Genomic DNA, 21817 nt, shown 5'->3' on the forward strand with positions numbered 1-21817 from the left:
AAAAGGGTTTAAAAATCAGATTCCAGAAGACTTTTCCTCACACAAGACTTCTTATTATAGCCTGATAACTTTAAATAACAATTCATCTTTATATGAAAGAAACCTAAACGTGTATGTCTCTATATATGTATGTATCAAAGCTACAGACTCCAACAAACCTTCAGACTGGGAAACCAGGACCAAAGAAGCAAAGGACAGGATGGATGCAGCTGTAGAAACACTGGAGAAACCTCTTTGGAAATGAGAATGACAATGAACTACAGTTGAATCTGTTCTCTCACTTTTACAAAGTTATATACAGTAGGAAATAGAAGATCTTTCAGCTTTGGAAGAATCTTTGGAAATGTGTAATCAATTTGGTTTTATCCCCAGCAACAAGGATTGGGGGGGTTATTCCCCTGGTTCTGTGTGGTGGCAGCTGTGGAGGACAGCTAGCATGAAATGCTCCATGCGAGCCCTTTTGCTGCACTGCCTCGGTTTCCTCTGTGCTACGTAGCAGTTAATGATTCTGATGAAGAACTTGGCTATAACTTTTAACACTGGGTTGACAAAGCCAAGGTGCTTGCGTTTTGTTGGTCAGTGCTGCATTCACAACAGCCTGTATTTGTTGCAGCTCTCAGCGAGGTGATCTTCTCTGTGTGTTTGGCACAGAGGGCAATCTTGGAAATAAAAGTTTCAAATTCAGTACAGTGTGCTGCACCAGGGCTGTTGCATTTGGTAGTTAACTTCTCTAGATTTACTTGCACAGCTTATCAACACTGGCTGATAATGAAGTGGATGATTTATGAATGCTAAGAGCAGGGTTAGGATGATCCTGTTGACATCTAAAAGCATAAAAGAACACGTTGAGCCTGAGGAAACCATAAAAGCTCTTTATGCCAGTGAATGCGTACTGTGCATTAGGGAGCTGACCTTAATGCCCCAGCACATTTAATTATTTTTACTTTTAAATTCCCTGAATTTTTTTTGTTGTTATTTTATTATTTTTTACTTCTCTGTGTTAAAACCTTTACACCCTACAGCTTTTTCTCCTAAAACTTGTAGTCTGTTGATTTCTTCCGGAGTCAGAAACTAATTTTCCTGTATTAACGCACAGGATTGGAAGGCAACTATCACAACATGCTCTAGCAAATGCAGGACAACAGATCGCCTGTTGCTACCTAGTGGTTTCTTCCATGAACTATTTTTATTATTGCTGAAACACAGTTCACCACACTGTAACTTACTGAAATGGTAACTGTTGAATGATTCAGTGATTCTGCAGGTTTTGCTGGTGCTGTGGTCATGCGGTTTGGACGTGGGCTGTGTTGAGAACCATGAAATGCTGTGTTGTGCCCTGCCTACACCAGGAGAGTCATGTCCTTAGAGCTCTGACTTTCAGTTACTGAAATTAAGTCACTGGAGCACACACATGGTGACATCTTGGCATAGCCTGCTTATCAGCAGGATCTCTTGTGTTGTTCAGGGGCTTGTTTCACTCTGGAGACAAGCTATAGTTTGCCAGCTTACATCAAACGTGTGCGGACAAATGCAAATCTGCAGAAACAAGAAACACTGTGTTGCTAAAACTGTAAAGTACACCAGAACTAACACGGGCAAATGTGAGTTGTTTATGAAAAATGTGTTAGAAGTGCCATTGGGTGGAATTATCACTTATAAAGATCTCACTCCCACAGCTTAGAATAGCTTAAAGGTGCTGGAAAATAAGGTTCTGCACTGCTCTCTGGAGATTGTGTCTATTTTGTCTCAATTATTATAGCTCTGAATATTGTTACTCTTTAATGCCATGTTGTGAAATCCATGATGTGCTCAGCACTCCAACCACAGAGCACAATTTTTTTTTTTTATTCCATAAAAAAACAACATATTAATTTGATTACCCGCAGTTCTTGAACTAGAATTTTGCAAGCAGCACCATATCATTTACTTGACCTACAAATGTACCTCTGTGTGTCAGTACATATATCCTCATATGTCATGATTTTGGTTTTCTTCTAAGATGAACAATGTCATTCATGGTAATATTTTTGTAGGAGGGGTATGTTTACCTTATCTGTATGCATTTTCTTCCTGCCTCTGTGACCTATCTAATGATGTGGTGGTCTTTCAGAGATACAAAACTGTCTCATATGAAGTTACTGGCTTGTTCCCAACTGGCTCAGTCTTTAATTATGCTCTAGATTGTTGAGGTACAGCAGTCACTCTCAGTAAAGCTTCTTAATGGTATTTCTTCGTGTGGCCAATTCTAGTTATTAGTCAGTTGAGATAAAGTCCCAGATCCTGATCTTTTGTTTTGTTTTGTTTTCCCTGATACCTTTTTCTGGTACGCTCAGTGAGTGAGGCAAATGGAAAGAAGTGAAAGTATTCCAAAACTATGAGGTGGAAAGTCATATCCTAAGAGAATTGGTACGTGTTGGTGTGTGTGAGTGTGTGGAGGACCTCTCCTGGCTTAAGTAACTCCTTTCTGTGGGGCAGCATATTAACAACTGTTCACGCTATCCTTCAGCTCTGCTGGACAGTAATGGCAGTGAGACAGGGAGCACTGACTGGTCCACTGGCTCAGTCTGAACACAGTTGTGATGGCAAATGCTTAATACAAGATGAACCTTTTCCCACTGCCACAGAGAGAGGAAAAAAAAAGGAGGAGAAGAAGGATGATTACAACTTTTCTCTTGCAGGCAAGAGGTTAGCCTTCAGAAAAGTTGGAGGAGTCAAAGGATTGATTTGTTGTGAAGGATAGTTAGAGGAGACAGCAAATCAATTTACCGAAGCGAGAAGTTTGTGGGAGGGTCTGCTAGGACTTGTGGCTAGGGAGGACTAAGTTAAATAATGCCCCAAAGTAAAATGATGTAGATAAAGGCAGACATTTCTGAAATGAAAGGAAGGAATGTAGAATTAAATGCAGATCTCAAAGCAGCAAAGAACTACTCTTGTGCTTGGGAATTTATGATAGAGGTAAATTAAAGAAGCCAATTGTTGGCAGAAAATTGCTTGAAGAAATTTTATGAACTAGGGATAGCTTTGTAAGGACTGAGAAAGGAAGAGAAAGGAAAAAAAACCTCAAATCCCAGTATGTTTCTGGGAGAGATATGTTACAGTTTTTTAAAGTGAATCTGATTTCTGGTTGAGGTATAATATTAAACTTCTGTAAGGAGATAACTATTTAAGACTTTACTTGAGCTGTGTAATTTCCTTTATAGCCATTTTAGCCTTTTATGATAAAATTCTTCCACGATAATTTTTGCTGGTTTCCCTAAAGTGAATCTGTGGTATCTTATGCTACAGCAGAGTATTTCTCTAAAGTAAGAGGTAAATGTAGGAAAAATTTGGAAATAGAGAAGTAGAAAAATTTTTTCCACAGTGGATTTTTTTCTGTATATCTTGTGATTTTAAAATAGCTCATGAATTTAAATGTATAATCTGAACAGAAGTTTAAATATGAATTCTGTATTATTGGTATTTCGTCTAGTGAAGAGTGATTCTAGATTCTCTGTGTGATGGGTAGTAGGAGAGGGACATGTAATTTAAATCTTCAGTGTGATTCATTGATGTGTTAAGAATAGAAGTATAATATGTCATGATACTTTGCTATCTTCTATTTATTGCTATTGGCCTTTCTCAGACTGTTTAAAAAAGAGTCTAAAAATTCACTGATGTAACACAGTTCTTTAAAAATTTCCACGAAACAGGTTATGCAAGGTTATGTAAAATTCCTAACTCACAGGATTCAAGACAATGCAAGATTATGTCTGTTGTCTTAAAGTTTATATTTATCATACATAACACATAAATTGTTTTACTTTTTTATTTGATCTTCAGCTTTCCAACAGTCTTCCTCCATCCCTGCTGATACATCTTTTGTCTAACATCAGTTGTGTGACACATGCTCATTTTGCTATGTATCAAAAGCAGCTGTTTTTGAGGGAACTCTTTTATGTCATTGTTTTGGTGTGTCATTTTCATTAATTATTTTAGCTATGATTTTTATATTTGCAGTGGTTAAATTTTCGTAGTATAATCAGTGCATGTCTACAAAGGAGAACAAGTATCTTTTCATTCCTTGTTTCAAAAGGTTTGTCTTTTGGGGCTTTTCAGTTATTATCTTAATCAGCAGGTTCTCTTAGCACCCAGTGACTGAGCAGCAGTGACATTTTAGTTCTTCTCATTTTCATTTTTATTCCAACTTTTTGTTTGCTAAAGAAACAGAATGGGTTGATTATTTTAGGATGTTGTCAGCATAGGTTCCTTGGGCTGGCTGATATAAATCTTGCCAAGTGTTCTTGTACCAGGTACACTGCTGCATCAGAATTGAACATAGAAATTTTGAAGGACATGAAAAGTTTTATAATGTTTCCTTTTTGAGTTCCACTTCACTAATATTGAACATCACTGTATGTGCTCAGCTACGTAGGGAAGGAAGGGGAAGAGAAGCTGGTGTGTTTGTATAGCCAGCATATCTGTACTGCATGTGATTGCTTAGAAAATTCCATTTGGTTCAGTCACCAAGTTTTATGCGGCCTCTTCTTTCTTTCCAACTGCTCCCTTTGAGATAAGTCTGGAATAGTAAAGAAAGGAAACATACTATTTATACCTTTGAACATGGAGACTTTATACATGTATAGATAGATCATAACAGCTTTACATTATTGTAATAATGGCATTTTATCTATTTATGTTACAAAGGGAGTGACAGGAATATTTAAATAATTGTGGGACAAAGTGATTTCCATTTCCCCACTTCAGAACGAGATCATTTAAATAAATTTTCTTTGATTTCTCTTGTTGATAAAGTTTCAATTCACACATAATATAAACTATATTTGCATTTAGAAAAAAAAAATAACTGTAAAAATAGAGAATATACTAACCGTGGATATTTTTTTATTGGGGTGGGAGTGGGGGTGATGTGTTTGTAGTGAGCCTTAGACCATTATTTCCCCTATAAATGTTGATTGTGGTGAGTTCAGATCTTTTGTTTCAATAGTACTTCATGGGATGTAGGAATTGGAATAAGAAAGAACACAGTCTGAAAAGATCTAAGGGCCATTGTCATGTAAGTGTGAGAGTGTTTCTTTTACTTAAGATTTTGAATTTACACCCACAGGTTCAGTGAAATAATCCTGAGATAACAGAATGTTTTTTTAATGGAATACATAAATCATAAGTATTGGAGAAGATCATACAAAACTTGCACAACCCTTTATAAAATTATCACAATGTTTCTAAATGCAGTGATTCCCAGTCTATTGCATATAGACAGAATAATAAATTAATGAAAGTGGCTACTGTGTATGATTTCACTGCCATATATTATTTCACTGAAAGTGTGCTTTATCTAAGATAAGTAGCAATTCAGTGTAAATAGTTTAGAAACAGAGTGATGGAGATTTTCTGGGGTTTTTTGTCATCGCTTTTTACATGCTCCAAATGTTTATTTGCAAATCTCTTAAGTAAGAGATGCAAAACCATCAACATCCATCAGAATGATGCTTCAGCAATTTTTATCTCTAACTATTTTTAAATGTTCAAAGTATTCCTGGGGTACATCATCTGGAAGAATTGAAACAATTCCCCCTAATAAACAAACTGTCATTTTCTTTAATATGCATAACAGCTCTGTGTACAAAATAGTAGCTCCTTTGATATTGTTTTCCTTAATCCACTAGGTTGTTTGGTTTTTTTCTACAAAATAAACAAAAAAGGATGATTTAAAGTGATCTCTGTGAGTTCATATCTGTGAGCTTATCTACCTGAAACTACAAATTCAAGTTTTTGCACTGTTTTCTAACAACACGTTGAGTTTTGGTGAAGAAAAAAAATGGAGCGTCTTGCAAAGCTTCCTGTATTTTTTTGTAAGATGTCTCAAACTGAAGTCTGTGCTATCATGTCTTCACTATTTTTGGTGTTCGAACTAGTTAGAATTAAACCAGACCAGGTATGTGTACATGTTACCATGTTTTGGATTCAACATTAAAAATCCTTTGCTAATATTTTGCTGAAATTCCAAGGGTTTCATATTGATCTGATTAGGGCCAGAGCTTGTACCTGTTGTATCAGATCATCTAATTCATTCTCTCAGGTTTCATGTGCCTCGTATCTGTAACATACTGCTGGGAAGTCAGATGCAGAAAAAGAATCATTTGCACTGATTTAGAAAAAAAGCTTGATTGTTATAGTGCATTGCTTAATAAGAGTACCCTCTATAATGTAACGGAGTCTGTTTTATAAAAATGCATAACAAAAATCAAATACATTTTCATATAGCACATCTGAAATATTTGAATTCTGGAATGGCTCTGGAAATCAGAGAGCAAGAGAGCATGTGTGTGAATATGCATCTGTTTTGAAAGGTGTCTTCCAAATTCTAATCTTCTGTGCTATGAAATCTACTTCTAGTGTTCTAATGTATTGCTTTATGGCAGTAGCTTTCTTCCCAATCTTTTTAAAGAGAGGGCATTTTGTCTCTCATCTTAGCATTAGGAATAAAAATTCTCTGTTGCTTTAAAGATTACTTTATGTGTGACTCTCCTGTTTAGTTTACCATTTTTAAAATGAAGAAAATTGTCCTTCTAGAGAAGTGATACTAATAATCAGTTCATCACTGTTTTTATAGAACAGAAGGACTGTGTTTGAAAGGTTTTCCACTGCAGGCATTATTAGTGGGAAAGACTTGCAAAAGCTAATTTTATCATGTATTTACAGAAGATTAGATTTCAGATACTGTGTTCTGGGGTTTCCTTTTGTCCTTTCTGCACCCTGCCCCAAGGGGGAGAAACAATCTCTCATTGAAAATTTGTGAATAACAGAAAATAAAGTAGAAAACACGGAAGGTTTTGGGAATCAAGGGAGGGAATCCTGCTCCTCTACTCTGCTCTGCTGAAACCCCCCTGCAGTGCTGTGTCCCGCTCGGGGGCCCCCAACAGCAGAAGGACATGGAGCTGCTCGAGCGGGGCCAGAGGAGGCCATGAAGATGCTGGGGGGGCTGGAGCAGCTCCCCTGGGAGGCCGGGCTGAGAGAGTTGGGGGGGTTCAGCCTGGAGAAGAGAAGGCTCCGGGGAGACCTTCGAGCGGCCTCCCAGGGCTTAAAGGGGGGACAGGAGAGGTGGGGAGGGACTCTTTATTGGGCAGGGATGGGGATAGGATGAGGGGTAATGGTTTTAAACTGATAGAGAGCAGATTCAGACTAGATCTAAGGCAGAAATTGTTCCCTGTGCGGGGGGTGAGGCGCTGGCCCAGGGTGCCCAGAGCAGCTGTGGCTGCCCCCTCCCTGGAAGGGTTCAAGGCCGGGTTGGACGGGGCTGGGAGCACCCTGGGCTGGGGGAAGGGGGCCCTGCCCGGGGCGGGGGGTGGCACTGGGTGGGATTTAAGGTCCCTTCCAACCCAAACCAGTCTGTGATTCTATGAAAAATATTTGAGAAACAGGGTATGTCAGGATTAAAATAAGCTTTAAGTAGAAGGTGAAAATGCACTTGGATTTAGGTACAATATAGTTGCTAGAAGACTGTCAGAAACTGATTTATCGTAAGTGAAGACACCTCACAGGATTAAGTTTAGACATCCTTAACACCACTGTAAGACCCGCTTGTCAGCGTTCTTCAGTACTTCAGAAATACTCCTCCTGCCCTCCCCATTATTTAAAAGACTTGGATCTCCCCTGATCTCTTTGCATTCTTAATTCTCACTTTGTCTATAAAACCTATGGAGAGCATGGGGTTTATTTCTTCTTGTTTTCATTATTTTACCTTCTAAACTTTATCTGTCTTCAGTTACAATAGCAGTACACTTTTGCAGTAATGTGAGCTTCAGCACAGGCTGTGCAATCCCTGCTGATCACACCGCTGCTGTGTCCTTGCCACACTTGGTGCTGGGCACGACAGGAGCAGATGAACTCTGCCTTTGCTCCATGCCTGTGCTCTGAGCATATTTCTGATGAGAGTAGGGACAAGATAATAGAGGCACTAGAGTTAATACTTTTAATAAGTACTTATGTTTTAAAGCCATCCCAATATCTGGGCCAAGGAATCTTGTAATGATGTCTAGACAATAATGAGAGCACATCTGTGTTATGATAACTTCCCCAAATCTCCTGGGTGGGCCTATTACTTGTAACTATGTGTGTAAAAAAAAAAAAAAAAAAAAAAAAAACCAACCCAGAAACACAAACAAACAAACAAAAACCTCTCCAAAATACACAACCTCAAAAACCACTGAGAATGTTTCTGAGCCTGCCTGATTTGCAATCCCGCCACTGTGTCCCAAACATACAAATCTACCCAAAGTACAGAGGCCGTTAAGTATCAGTGAAATGTTGGCACTGGTGTACCTTGGCCTCAGGGCTTCTGAAATCTTGTGCTTCAGTGCAGCCTCCTTAGGTGATGGCCCTGGCCCACCCAGGCTTCTGATGAGTTGGAGGTTCCCTCTTCACAGAAAGGCAGCAGAGCAGACAGATGTATATAGGGCAGCAAGAGAAGTAATTTCATAATGTTATTATTTATTTTGTTTAGCTGAAAAAAAGTTTGAATTTTATAATTCTTCCTGAAATAGAATTACTGTTCTCATGACAGCAAACCCTATTAGCACAGCTAGATGTATGATATCAAGCTAGGATTTTTTCTGCAAATTTAGAAGCGATTCCTGACATAGAGTGAAAATGGGGTTGGTATAACATGAGTATCAGGGGAAATGTGATGGGACTTTGTGGACATCTGTGGATAGCAGTTTCCCACTAGAACAAGTAAATAAGTATTTTTGTACTGTTTTTCTTGACGGAAAGCTGACACTCATAGTTTTCCAAGGGAAGGGAAGAAGCTTCAGAGAGGCAGACGGGCACCAGTTTCTTTTCATTAACAAGAATGCAACATAACTTTAAATTGATTTTACTGTTATAATATTGTGATTTCAGATTCTATCCTCACCACATGTAAAGTAACAAATGGCAGGAGTCTGTGATTACATACATCTATGCTTATAAAATACTCATATATATTTTTCACAAGTTCTGCTGATATACCCCACAGACATTCTTGTCTTAAGCAGGGCGATGGATCTCCCTTGCACTGACCTTCCTTAGAATAGATGGAGCTACTCCTACCTGTATTTATCCTTGGTGCCTCCTACATGCATTTCCCTGTTCCTCCCTATTTTAAAAGTTACACTGTTTGCATTCAGTCTGAATTTGGTGCCATAGGTTAGGATAAATGCTGAATAATTTACTTTGAGACTTGATAAGAAAAAAAAGTTATTTCCAAGCATACTTTGTTATCTCCTGAGGGATTATTTATGGCATAAGTGTCTGTTCTGGACATACTCTTGCCACCTGAAGAACAATCTGACTTTTTATTTTACCTCATATACTAAGAACTACAATATGCACTAGAAAAATCAAACATACTTTATAAGACAAATAGTAACAGCTGGGGATAAGGAATATAAATAGGGTGACATCAAATGAAAAGAGCTGATGATCCAACAATGCTCCTATAGATCATGTTGTCTCTAATGTCAGGAGAATTGCAGATTAGTCTTGCTGCTCTTTATAAGTAAGCCTATTTATCAACTTTCTGGAAAAATCTAATTTAAGGTGGCACATTTTCCTTAGTTGTGCCACACTTCAAAGCTTAAAGTATAGGGCTTTGTCAGCCATTCTCTCCTGGCTATAATCTCAGTGAGATTCCTGTTCAGGTCTTTCTCCACCAGCCAGGTTCATGCTACACCTGGCCGACTCCGATAATGTAATTTTAGTTTGCTTGATTAGTAAAGTAAAAAACTTAGGAAGCATTAGCTTTTAACATCTTTATCCAATTCAGACTTAATGTTCGGAGAGAAAGAGCAATTTAAATTGCAAATGTTCATTATAAGAAGCTGGATTTCTATAAAGTGTAACTTAGTCACACCATAGAGAAAGAAGATGACAAGCCGTAGAAAAAAAAAACTTTTGGACAAGGTGGATACTGGCAGAGGCTATGCTATTTTTCCTGAATAACCTACAGAAAGAGAAACTGTTTTTATGAAGGGATATAACAAGAAATGTGAATTTTAACAACTCCGAAGAAAATATGCAGGAATATAAAAATTTGTAGTTTTGCTACCATGTACTACATTTTTAACATGATGCTTTATATCTGAGTCACAAAATGGATTTGTGTACATTTATATTCATTCTTTAAAAGCTAAGTAGAGCTCAGGCAACTAAAACAAGTTGTTTGATATGATGTTCTTTTTTCCCCTTTCACTTGATGTAAGAATACCTTAGCATATAATGTCACATTAGTTTTATATATGTAAATACTTTCAAGTCAGAACATGTAGTGTGAGCGTATTTTATCAGCTATTACCACTAAGATTTTTACATATACAAACTAAAGAAAAAAAGTTCTGTGTTTATCAAATTTTAAAGCAATTTTGCTCTTTTAGGATTGTCTGCATTTGTGGGAATGCCTCTTCTTATATCAGAAAGAATTTAACTATCCATTGATTAAGAGCTTTCTGTCATTTCTGAAATTTGGGAATCTGAAGTATGTTAGCAATGATGTGAAAGATAAAACAGAAATGTAACACAATATCTGATTGTTACTTACATGTAATAAAATCAGTTGAGCAAGTAAGTATTCAACAGCATATTTTCATAGATAGGCATTTTTTTAGGCGTTCCAAAATGCTGATATTCTTACAGAGAGCTTTAGGATAAATCCATATAATTCCTGTGCATGACATTTTGAAAAGACCAGAGCTGTGAATATCACACCTGATTGCTTTCAAGTCAAAAGCTTTCATGTGCAGGAAATAATGTTTCAATTAAAAAGAGAGAGAAGGAGGAGGCCATTTGACATTACTACATTGCATACAGAATCATGTAGAGAAAAAGAAAATTAGAGCAAATGCAATAGGCTGCTGACTCAAAGCTGAAGGCTTAAACATTTGTATCACCTGTTCAAAAGATTGATAGGCCACAGTTTTCGTATCAAATTACTATATCAAGTCTCTGAACTTGGTCGTCTCAGTCTCTTGATTTTTTAAATTTTGCTACTGCTAGTTACCGAGCGCTTGGTTTTATTCTCCGTTGTTCCCACTGAAACTTTGTCTTCATTTTGTGTCTGAATGCTATACATTTTCTCTACTACTAATTTCAACTGTGAAGATACCATGTAAGATTACAAATAGTGACAGCAGGTGGAAAGAATTTCTACACCTTAGTATACTGACTTTACTTTGTGCTTTTCCATGTTAACTGTATTTGAGTTTCAATTAAAAGTATATATATGCACTTGTAAGATTAGTAAGCATTTAAATTTTTAATGCTACATACAAGTATCAGACATTTCACTGGGGATTCAGAGGAAATCCTTTCTCCTTGCATTAAACCAAAAGGATGCATTTACCCTAAATTTGACCTTGAAATAGATACTTTTTCTAGTAATATTTGGAATGATTTATCCCAAATGACATCTCCTTTCCTGTAGGATGCTTGATCATTGAATCCTGAAATACAGATTTGGGTTTTGCTTACGGTTGGATTTTTTTACAGAGACATTAAGAAAAAGAATTTGCCATGTGAAGATTCACAATGTATGTATGGATTTCCTAGCTGTATAAAAAACATTGTTCTTCTATGGATGACCTCCTTGCACAGAATGATAGTTTTATCCTTCTCTACATCATTATGTTTGCTGTACAAAAATCCTGCTGTGCTACATCATAATAACATGTAATCTTCTTGCTTAGTTTAGCTGAGATTTAAGGAGCCGCTGTTCATGGAAGCAGTTTTCTAAAGTCTGATCTATAATTTACCGGAATCAACCAGGCAAAAGAGCAAGAGGCTTTATAAGAGGGATACAGCCCTTAAAACTCTTAAATGAAGATTAGTTTAAAGTTTTACAATCTGGTACAGAACCATCTGGCAAATCTCATGTCAGGCTTTGTTAAACCTCTGAGCTTTCTCAGTATGCTGTAGTCATTCAACCCCCACCCCACACCCTGCTTTTATCTTCCATTCTTCTGTCTCCTGACAGACACCCTCTTTGCTCATAGATATATTGGAACAAAAGAAGAAAATAAGTAAGCGAAGGGCTGATTTTTCTACAGGAATAGTGTAACAGCTGTAAGTGATGGAGCCTGGGGGTGTGCTGCACCTCTGGAAATCATGCCCTTATAATTGCTGGCTGGCTGGATATGCAGTAGGTGATTTATTGCATCTTTGAAGAGGTAATTGCAAGATAAAAGCTGCCTGTTGGCAGAACCATTAGAGACTTGCTGGGTTAAATTGTGGCTTTTGAGGCCAAGGAATCACTGGGAGAATGTATAGCAACATCACAAGGCATTTTGATACTTTCAGAAATGGAGCCGCAGTTGTTACAGCCAAAACAGTGTAGAAGTTGTGTCTGGTGATTCCAGGTTGCTTTTTGGTGTGGAAAGCTGTTTGTTCCCATCGTTCCTAAGTCACATTTCAGCACTCTAGACTGTGGGTTCCTCGCTGATACCTCCATAAAGGGGGTTTTATCTGTGAGTTCCAAATTGTATTTTTCTTCATTGGCAAAAGGCAGACCTAATGTATTTCTCGAACACAAAGCAACAGCCCTCCTGTATGAATCCTTGCTAACATCTTGATTTCAGCTGTCCTATGGCTTTCCCATATACTTATCTGTCATACAGATTTATTTTCATATTTATATAAAGCTTGGAAATGTGGAACAAAATAATTTGTTCTAGCAATCTGTTACATAAAATTATACTTTCTTCATTTAAATTAACCCTTCTGTTCACCTTTCACATGAAGCCTCTTTGGAGGCTGAAGGAGAGGACTGCAGAAATCCAATTACCTGAAATCAACTTAGAGGCAAGAAGGAGACATTGTTAATGGAGACAATCTCCCTCTCGGGATCACAGTATTTCTCTGTCTCAGTGTAATAATAAAGATGTTCTGCCTGGACAGTGAAATTAGTATACATGATTTCCTGATTATAATGTGGGACAGAAAAATAGTAAGGTCTGCAGTTCCTGTCTAAAATGTAGCTTTTGGCCATATACTTTAAACATAACTAGAAAAGACAAAAGCTGCCCCAAATAAAACTGTGCAATCCCAACCAGACTTCAATAGTGTAACATAGCTAATATACTACTTACAAAATGTCCTTTGCTGTTTGTTTCCTAAATCTCACTTCAAGCCACACAGGATTTCATCTTGAAAGACAATTTTGTAATGCACTCTTTTTTCTTTTCTGTAAAGTGCAGGAGTGGAACACTTTGAGTCAGACAATCTTAATGCTGCTGTAGCAATTTTGCAAGGCACCAGAGAAAAATGCATTGTGTTATCTTTGAATTTCAGTCTGCTTTTGCTTCTCACAGCAATCAATAACCATTAGAATTATTGGAGGTAGTATCTGTCTAGATAATTTTAGGGCTTTTCCAGAAATCAAAATACATAAACCAAAATTGTCATGTTATAACTTTTTATTTTCTTTTTAATTCTCATAAATCTAGATTTACCTTGAAGAAAAGCAAAAAAACGTCAATAGGGAAGTGGAATGAAAAGGAGATGACACCTAGCTGAACAGATCCAGTAGTTAGTATTAGAATAAAAATTTTGAGGGCCGGAACAAATTCCCTTTGCAGGCTGGAAAAGTGACAGTCATTGAAAAGTTAGTCATATCCATGGTTCACGTTACTAGAGGTTTTTATGATTATTTTAAAACCCTAGCTCACAAAGCTGAGGCCAACCAATTGAACATAATTTAGCTTCTCTCCAGCAAAAAGGGAAGGACTTTTCCCACAGTTTCAGAGCACGTATTTAGCACTAGGGGTGGCTGCCTGGCGGCGCAGGAGTCCCGGCCGTAGGCAGCGGCGGGGCGCAGCAGGCCTGCGGCCGGCTCGGGCTGGGCTCGGCGGAGGCCGAGGGCGGGCGGCTGCCGGCCTCCTGCCCCGCGGGGAGCCGGGCAGCTTCCCGCCGCTGGGCGAGGCACCGTGCCCAGGGAGAGGCAAAGGGAGAGCTCGGCGGGAGGCCGAGGGCAGCATCGCCGGAGCGGGCATCCCTCTGCCTCGTCACCTGCACCCCGCCCGCCGGAGCTGCGCGGGGCAGGGCAGGGCCTAGGCAGAGCGAGCTGTTCTGGTGCTGCAGGGCCGGCGGAGCGGCGCGGAGTCCGATGGAGAAAACAGGTGGAGCAAATCTGTCTTGTACAGATCAGCCTAACCTCTACGGACACCAGGAGCCGAGTAGCACAGGGGAAGGATGCCGTCAGAAGGGAGATCTTCTGTGCACGAGGGGTTGTTGTAAGATTGGTTTGAACTATCTCAGGTGCACAAGAGATTTCCCCCTCATATTTCAGAGTGGGGACCACCAGTGAGGCATCTTAAAGATAAAAATGAGATCTGACTTAAAAGGATGACTTTATTAACTTTTAAAAGATATTTTACAATTTATTTTCTCTAGTAGATTTTATAAGCCTGAATATTACCTGTCGAGCTGTCATAGGTAATTATATGTTTGTTAACTTATTGTTCCTAATAAATAATAGGAAATATTCATGATGAATTTAATTTTTCCCTAAAAAAAGATTTAATAACTACCTTGATTAAGTATTAAACTTTCTTTTGCTGTTAAAACTAGACAGAAAATCCCAAATATCAGCAAAGTATTTTCTGCACAATCTTTTTACTACCCGGACGTTATGCTGGGATTTATTGATTGCTAACATAATTGATCAGGATAATTTCTAGGTGGTCATGTGGAAGACTGATGTGACCAGCTATATGAAGAGTCAGCAAACTAAAACTTCTTTCATACTGAAAATACCTGAAAACTGGACTTGCTGTGAATAGACAGGATTGCCAGGCCTTGAGGAACAGCTGACAGTATTGTGTTTCCCACTAGGCAAGAGGGGTTACTGAGATAAAGGAAACTTTTACAACCAGCAAGACCTTAGGTGGTTTCCTGTCTTTTTTTGCCTTCCTCAGTGCCTGTACCAGGGCAGCAGTACAGGGTGTCAGGTAATGATTTAGAGCAAAATGAGTATCCCTCAACTCCGGCGGCGGGAGGAGATCTCAGAAGACATTGGATGAATGGTAGGAACTGAATCAATTGTCCGGATACACCCTGTGCTTGTGGGACGGTAGTTGGCTGTAACAGAAGTGACGGGTGGTTCATCAAACATGAAAAGAACCTAATTTATTCCCGAAGTCAAGCCTGCCTGCTAGAGAAGTTGTAATCAGTGCGTGCACAAGAGCTAAGGGAGCTTTAATGGCACTGCTGAAACCATAATGTAATATCCAGGCTGAAATCATTCCATCTTTATCTCATTATGAGTACAATTTTCTTCTATGTGTGAAACTTAAATGTTAAATTGAGGAAGTGGAGGGAACATAAACAAAAGACTGTGGGCATATTCTATTGTTTCTTTAGAGGAATTGTAGAAGCTGCAGAAGGCTGTGGGAAGATGCTCCAAGCAAAATGGGGGGATAAAGGCTTCTGAAAACTTCCCACTTTTAGTAAGAGGTTTTTTATCTGTGCTGGAAGAAAGAAGCTCCCGGGAGGATTGTCTCTCATTACCACATTCTTCTTCTTTAAGAAAGAGAAAAGAGAACTCGTGAATAAGTGCTGCTTATGTGATCCATTAAGAATGTGTGTATATCTCAGCAAGTGGTAAGTAGGGAGCTGGTGTACTAGAAGCACAATCGCTATAGTAGCAGGTAGTTCAGAACAGGAATTCAGAACAGTTTGAGTTCTGCAGCATGCTGGGTTGGAAGCTGCACCAGATGTGCTGCTAGTTAGTGGTACAAGTGCTGGTTCATTGTAAGCTATCTTGTGTGTAGTCAAAGCTCACGTACAAGATGTTTTTCTACACTGAGAAGTGACAATGCAACACTTCCAGGTTCACCGTGGCAAGCCAGATCTGTGCTGTGTGTTAGGGCCCTTAACTTCTCGAGCTCAAGTCCTTTATTTCTGAAACGGCATTGTAAAAATGGAATGAGAGCTAGAAAGATGTGTACTGTGTGCGGAAAGCCTGGAGGGGCTGAAAGCAGTTACTGCTTGGTTTTTTATTTCTTCTGTCCTGCTCCAGGATGCAGGCTGCTGACTGACTAGTAGTTACCCCAGAATCTGCTCTATTTTCACTCTTTCTGTGTTTTGTTACTACTTTCTGACGCTTGTCTTTGGAGGGGTGAAAGGGTCTCTGGGTGCTGAGTAGTGGAAACAGTAGGAAGTAAATGAAGAACACAAGGTGCTAGTCTATAAGAAATTCAGCATTAAGAGGTGGTTGAGTCTTCATTAAGCCATATCTAAGATTTAGATCATGCTTTTCAGGTGTTACTTAAACATTTTAAGTATTGTCTCACCTAAAGGTACTTTTGCATCCCTTCCTATACTCACACACTCACTTCTTCATTTTTCTGTCTGCTCTAAAATAGGACTGAACAAATGTATAAAAAACTGATGCGAAATTCCAAGGAAAACTATTTCTTGAGAAATAGTGTGATTTTTTAAATGTCAGTTCCTGGCAGGTTATCCCATATGGAATTATTATGGTATCTTGGCACCACAATTGATATGTTTAATAATTTTCATTATGTGTTTGTGTCCCTTTGATGCTTGATTATTACATTTAAAGAAAGATTATAAGGTGGAATACATTTGCTTTTGAACATATGAAAAACACAACCTTACCTTTCCAGATGCATTCATTTTAACTCTGTTTAGCATTCACTAAATCTGTGGTTATTTCTTTTTTCCTTTGAAATGCACTTATTGTTCTATTTCAAGAATGAATCATGTTCCGTTGCTACCCCAAAATATAACAAAAATGGTAAAAATGATTGCCTGTAATCTATTATTACAGGCAATCCAACCTGCCAAAACAAAATTGCCATTTAATAAGGTGGTTTTTTGAAATGAGCCCTGTGAATGCTCCATGCTAGCTGAAGCTGCCCACAAATTCTGCATTTAAAAAAATTTCCTTTTAAGTGGCCATATTTTACTATATATGACAGAAAATTCAATGGCGTATCTTATCCTCTCTTTGTCAGTCCTTGCAGTCTCCATGGGCATTTAGATCACTCTGATGTGAGACCTGGATCAGATGCTGTTTTTCTTACATATTGTCAAAGGCTGTATCCAAAGGGTAATACATTAGAGATGTATTTCAGGAGGAGGAGAATCCTGGCACTACTTCGGTGGTGTGATTCAACAGAGGACCTTTTTTGTGAGTGTCAGTTTCCATTTTATGACAGAAAGAATTTAGGGAGAAAGAAAATCTGAGAGACTTGTCTGTATTGTTGCAACAATGTGTAAAGTTCCTTTCCTGGGAGATGCATATGTAGAAAATTAAAAGGAACCAACATCTTATTCAGTGCTCAGTCCCAGTGCTCAAAAGCATTACATATTTATTATTGAAGCAAAGCAATTACAGACGTTAACAAGTAATTGCAGGATGCTTTGGTAATATTAAAAAAAAAGGAAGTGTGAAGGGTCAGCAAGTCTACTTCTTTGAAGACTACTTTAATCTATTTGATTATGCGGACTTTTGATTTGGAGTGGTCAATCTTGAAATATTCCAAGGTAGTGGAAAATTGAGGAGACAGTTGATGCAGACCTTAAAAAAATTTCCTATAGTATTTCTTTTAATTCACCTATTTTAAATTAGTTCTGCTGCAGTGTATATTGTTCTTTTAGGGTGCCCACTGAGTTGAGTTCCCTCTGAAATTCTGCTCCTGAACCTTACTCTGTTGGCAAATCATTTCATATTTTTGTCTGAGTTTTTTCATCTGTACACACAGATGAAGGTGTGTACCCTCACACCTTGAAAGTTAAAGCAACTCTATAAAAATCAAATTACTTAGCTGCAAAAATACCAGACCTACAGTCTACTCCAAATGTATGCAGTTGTGATATGTCACCATTATTTTGTATGAATTTTGTACCTGACTCTTTTATTCCCTCAAGGGAAAATAATGCTGAATGCTGTTTAGACATATAACTGATGCATACTTTTCTCTCCTAAAAGCACACAAAAGAAATGGGAAGGCCACAAACTCCTTTGAAAGAAACAACCTTGGAGCCTTGGACTCAGCCACAGGTAGGCTGGAACAACTTTTCTGATAATGTGTTTTCCGTAAATCTTATTAGAATTAATATGGGGCTCTGAAGAAATGCTGCAAGAGGTAGCTCTGTGGTTCTCGGCATCGTATGTCAAAAATACTTGTTTTGATGTTTGGCTGCCCAGACTATCAGTAGTGTCCTTTTAGTTGAAGTCTCAGATTTATTCTAAGGGAGAAATCACAGGATTGTCTTGCCTTCAGTTTGTGTTCCTTATGTACTTAAACTTTGCAGGACTTTACACAACAAAACTGCTTTCTGAATGGTGTATCAAGAAACTATGAGCATCTCCTTGTGTAGAAATAAAGTTTGTGGAAGTTTGTTATTTTGAGAGGAAGGTTTGAAAGATCAACCTTTTACATCCTAAGGATTTAATCAAAAATGAAGCAATACTTAATCATGCAGAAAGAGATAAAGAAATAGGGATATTAATGCGCAATCTTCCTTAACACAAAGTGGTTTTGGATGTTTTGGCCTTGCAGTTGTGTACTTACTTGAACAAATCAGTTATAAATTTCTTACGTTTAGGAGTTCAGAGCCATTTTTGCTGTTTATTGCCTGTGTATCAGTGTACTGTACTGCACATTGAAATCTTTGGCTTCGAAGGTGATGGGAGGGAAGGAAAGAGCTGGTTCACAGTGTAGGTGAAACTGGATGTTGCTGTTCCAGGGACAAGGCTTGGGGCTGTACAAGAGGATGTGCTGGCTTGGGATGGAGATGAAGTAGTGTGATGGGAAGAACAACCTGGAGAATCAGGCTGCTTCCTCAAATTCCCAGGGGAAGATTGCTGCTTCGTGTGGATGTGGGGGCATTTTTCCTTTAGCAGCTACCACATCTGAAATTCATATGGCAAAGTGCCTTTTCCTGACAGAAACACTTACCTCTGCTTTGCAGGATTCACCTGTTGCTAAAGGCAGCAGTGAATCTATAGCTGTAATGCCCAAGTTGAGAGTTTCTTGGCAAAGATGGAGAGAACCAGGCAGAGGTAGCAACCCCTGATCTGTAATTATAATGTGTCTGTAGTCTAAGTAGGCTCTGCCTGGTATTTTCAGGTTGTAAGCGCTCTGTCCAAACAAATATTCTCCTATTTAGTCTCTAGTTTTTACAAACTACATCTATGAAATCCTAGAATTTAGTCTTGATCTAGTCATGTTTACTCCAAAAGCATGTGGCAAATACAGTGTAGGAATTTAGAAGCAGAAATTAAAAAAACTCAGTATCTCTTTTACTGCTACCTTTGTTCATGCTTGAGTGCTTTTGTTTTTTGTTTTTTTTTTTTTTTTCATAAGTTGAAGTGCTAACTGTGCAGGCTTTCATGGTACAATCTATACAGCTGATTAAAATATAGTAGCTCTTAAATGGTAAATTCTGCACTCTAGTCACAGATATGTGGTATTTATGTTTGTGTACCTTTACATACAGAAAGAAGAGTTATTTGTAAACATGAAAGCCTTGTGTTGTAGGGAAAACCCTCAACTGTTACTCTTCAAAACACAGGATCTTCCTTCCTAAATAAAAGGCTCACAGGTGCAGCGTGTGCCCTGACTGTTTCCAGTGACTGCATGACCAAACCTCCAAACACCTCTACCCAGGCAGCTGCTAATCACAATAGTTAAGCATGCATTGATCTGTGTCTGCAATCAATAATGTTTATGTGCAGGACCACAGCAACTTGCTGTGGTCCATAGTTACTAATAGACAATAACTCCTTATGTGCAGGAACAAAACTGTTGAGCAAAGTGTTTGGTTCCAGCAGTTACTGCTAACCAGCTGATGAATCATTAAGGGGGGGCTGACAGGCTCCTCCTGTTTCCTTGCCTACAGCATGTGTTGCAGAGCAGGCAGGTAAAGAGCTTGGAGTTAGGGCTGGGCTTTGGTTTGTTGGCACAGAAGAGAGAATTTTGGCTTCTGAGTTGTGAGAGGAGGCATTGAAGCAGCTTGATGCGGTGATCATCATTTAGGGGAGCCCTGGTGCATGAACGTGGGTGTCAGAGGTGAGCTCTTGCAAGTGGTGGTTTGTGTGACTGTTGCCAGCAGCACTGTCAAAGAAATATTCTGTTGGACTGTTCCAGTGCTGATGAGAATCAGTGTTCTTCCTGAGTATACAGACTGTCACCGTGTTATCTGATCACTTCTGAAAGCTGCATTTACTGCTGCTTTATTTAGTAACTACATGGACCAAAACATTGGAAATGTTTTTGACATTTCTATTAATTTTGGGGTAGAAGAAATCTGCCTTTTAAAAGAATATGTACAAAGAAGCTAACACCTGTAAGCTTTTTTATTTCATGGAGAGAAGAAATGTAATCAACAAAATCAAAAACTGCTGGAACCATTATTGTAACAGAAAATTAAATTAGCTGTTAATTCTTTCATAGATGTGATTCTGGCCCCTGCAAATCCCTCCTTAGATATTTTGTATAAAGTGAGTAAAAATTCATGGCATGGATAAAAGCTTTGTCTATTTTATGAGCAACAGGCAAATGATCCAAATGGTGCTCATAAAGCAAATGGTTCCCAACTCTAAAAGGAGGAAAAATATATTTAAAAGCCACCAGAATGAACCGTGAATAACACCAACTCCTATTTACAAAAAGGTGTTATTTACATGAAATAATTTCGATCCTGCCCCCACCCCCAAAGGGAGAGACTCGCTACTTTTGTCTACCTAATAATAAGAAGAAAAAATCATTACATTTTCTTAGGCTACTTACTGCCATTCAATGTTGAGAGCTGCTGTGGGATATGTTTTATCAACAGAGTGAATGAAATAGCTGTGAGCACAGTTTCAGTGTGCAGGGCCAAGGAGTCAGTGAAGCAGAAAGTACCACATCTGGCCCCTGATAGCATGAGGTGAGAAGCTGGGACCTGTTAGCGGTCGGGCAATTTCACACAGAGGTTATAGGCTGGGGGAAACAAGAAATGGTGCTTTTTGTGCAGAGGGAGGAAAGGCTTTATGTTGCCTATGCTGTCGTGGCTCTCGATTGCCTTATTTGTTCAGGGTTTCATCTTAGAAGCAGCCAGGTAGCTGGAAATTTTGAAACTGAACTATTCAATTACACAAAAAAAGAACAACTGTAGTGCTTTGTCAGGCTCATTTCTTATTCTGTGGTGAGGTTTCTGTTCTTGGTTTTATGGTTTTGGTTTTTTGGCTGTGATTTAATAAGTTCCTAGAGCAATAAGACATTGGCAACATAGGAATTCCTTTTCATGGCCATGCATCTTAACTTCCTGGTTTTTGTATCTTTTTCTGCAAACTCAGTGAATGGAAACTGATGTTACTGCCTGGAAAATAAAGTATGGTAGACTTGTTCCGATAAGTTTGGGACAAGACCTTTGCAGATAAGGAACATGTGTGGTGGTAGTTGCCCAAATAGACCTGTCATTGGTTTAGAAGCTTTATTTAAATGCTAAATACTATGTATTTCTGTGGTTCTGTTTTTTGCTGCTTTGCATAATTAAACATTTAGCTGATAAATGACATTATAACCTCTAGTTTTGTGGTCAGAAACAGGACAATTTAAAATCATAGTAATATGTGATTGTTTAAAATTTTTGAAGTTGCTGACACTATTTTAAATTCTGAATTTTATGTGGTAGAGACATGAAATAATAGTGTTTATGATGATTCTGATTCAGAAACAAATTGCTTTATTCTTCCAAATTTCTAGGATGATAAATCTAGAAAGAGAATAAGGATTTACCAAAGTAAGGAAAAAGAACAATGATTAAGGTTATA

The 21817-nt window shown here is 38.4% G+C and overlaps 1 protein-coding gene across 2 annotated transcripts in view; it reads left to right on the top strand.

The window, feature by feature from the left end:
• Positions 1-21817, top strand: part of PCDH11X (protocadherin 11 X-linked) — a 509983-nt gene that overhangs the window by 227770 nt on the left and 260396 nt on the right. Inside the window, exon 5 of one of the 2 annotated variants that reach the window (XM_032982731.2) lies at positions 17987-18058. The exons of the other annotated variant lie outside the window; for it this stretch is intronic. Coding sequence (XP_032838622.1) covers positions 17987-18058 — 72 coding nt within the window. The remainder of the gene's footprint in view (positions 1-17986; positions 18059-21817) is intronic. 2 annotated transcript variants of the gene reach the window in all.

This window comes from Tyto alba, unplaced genomic scaffold (assembly GCF_018691265.1).
Source record: "Tyto alba isolate M040663 unplaced genomic scaffold, T.alba_DEE_v4.0 Super-Scaffold_5, whole genome shotgun sequence".
NCBI classification, from domain to species: Eukaryota; Metazoa; Chordata; class Aves; order Strigiformes; family Tytonidae; genus Tyto; species Tyto alba.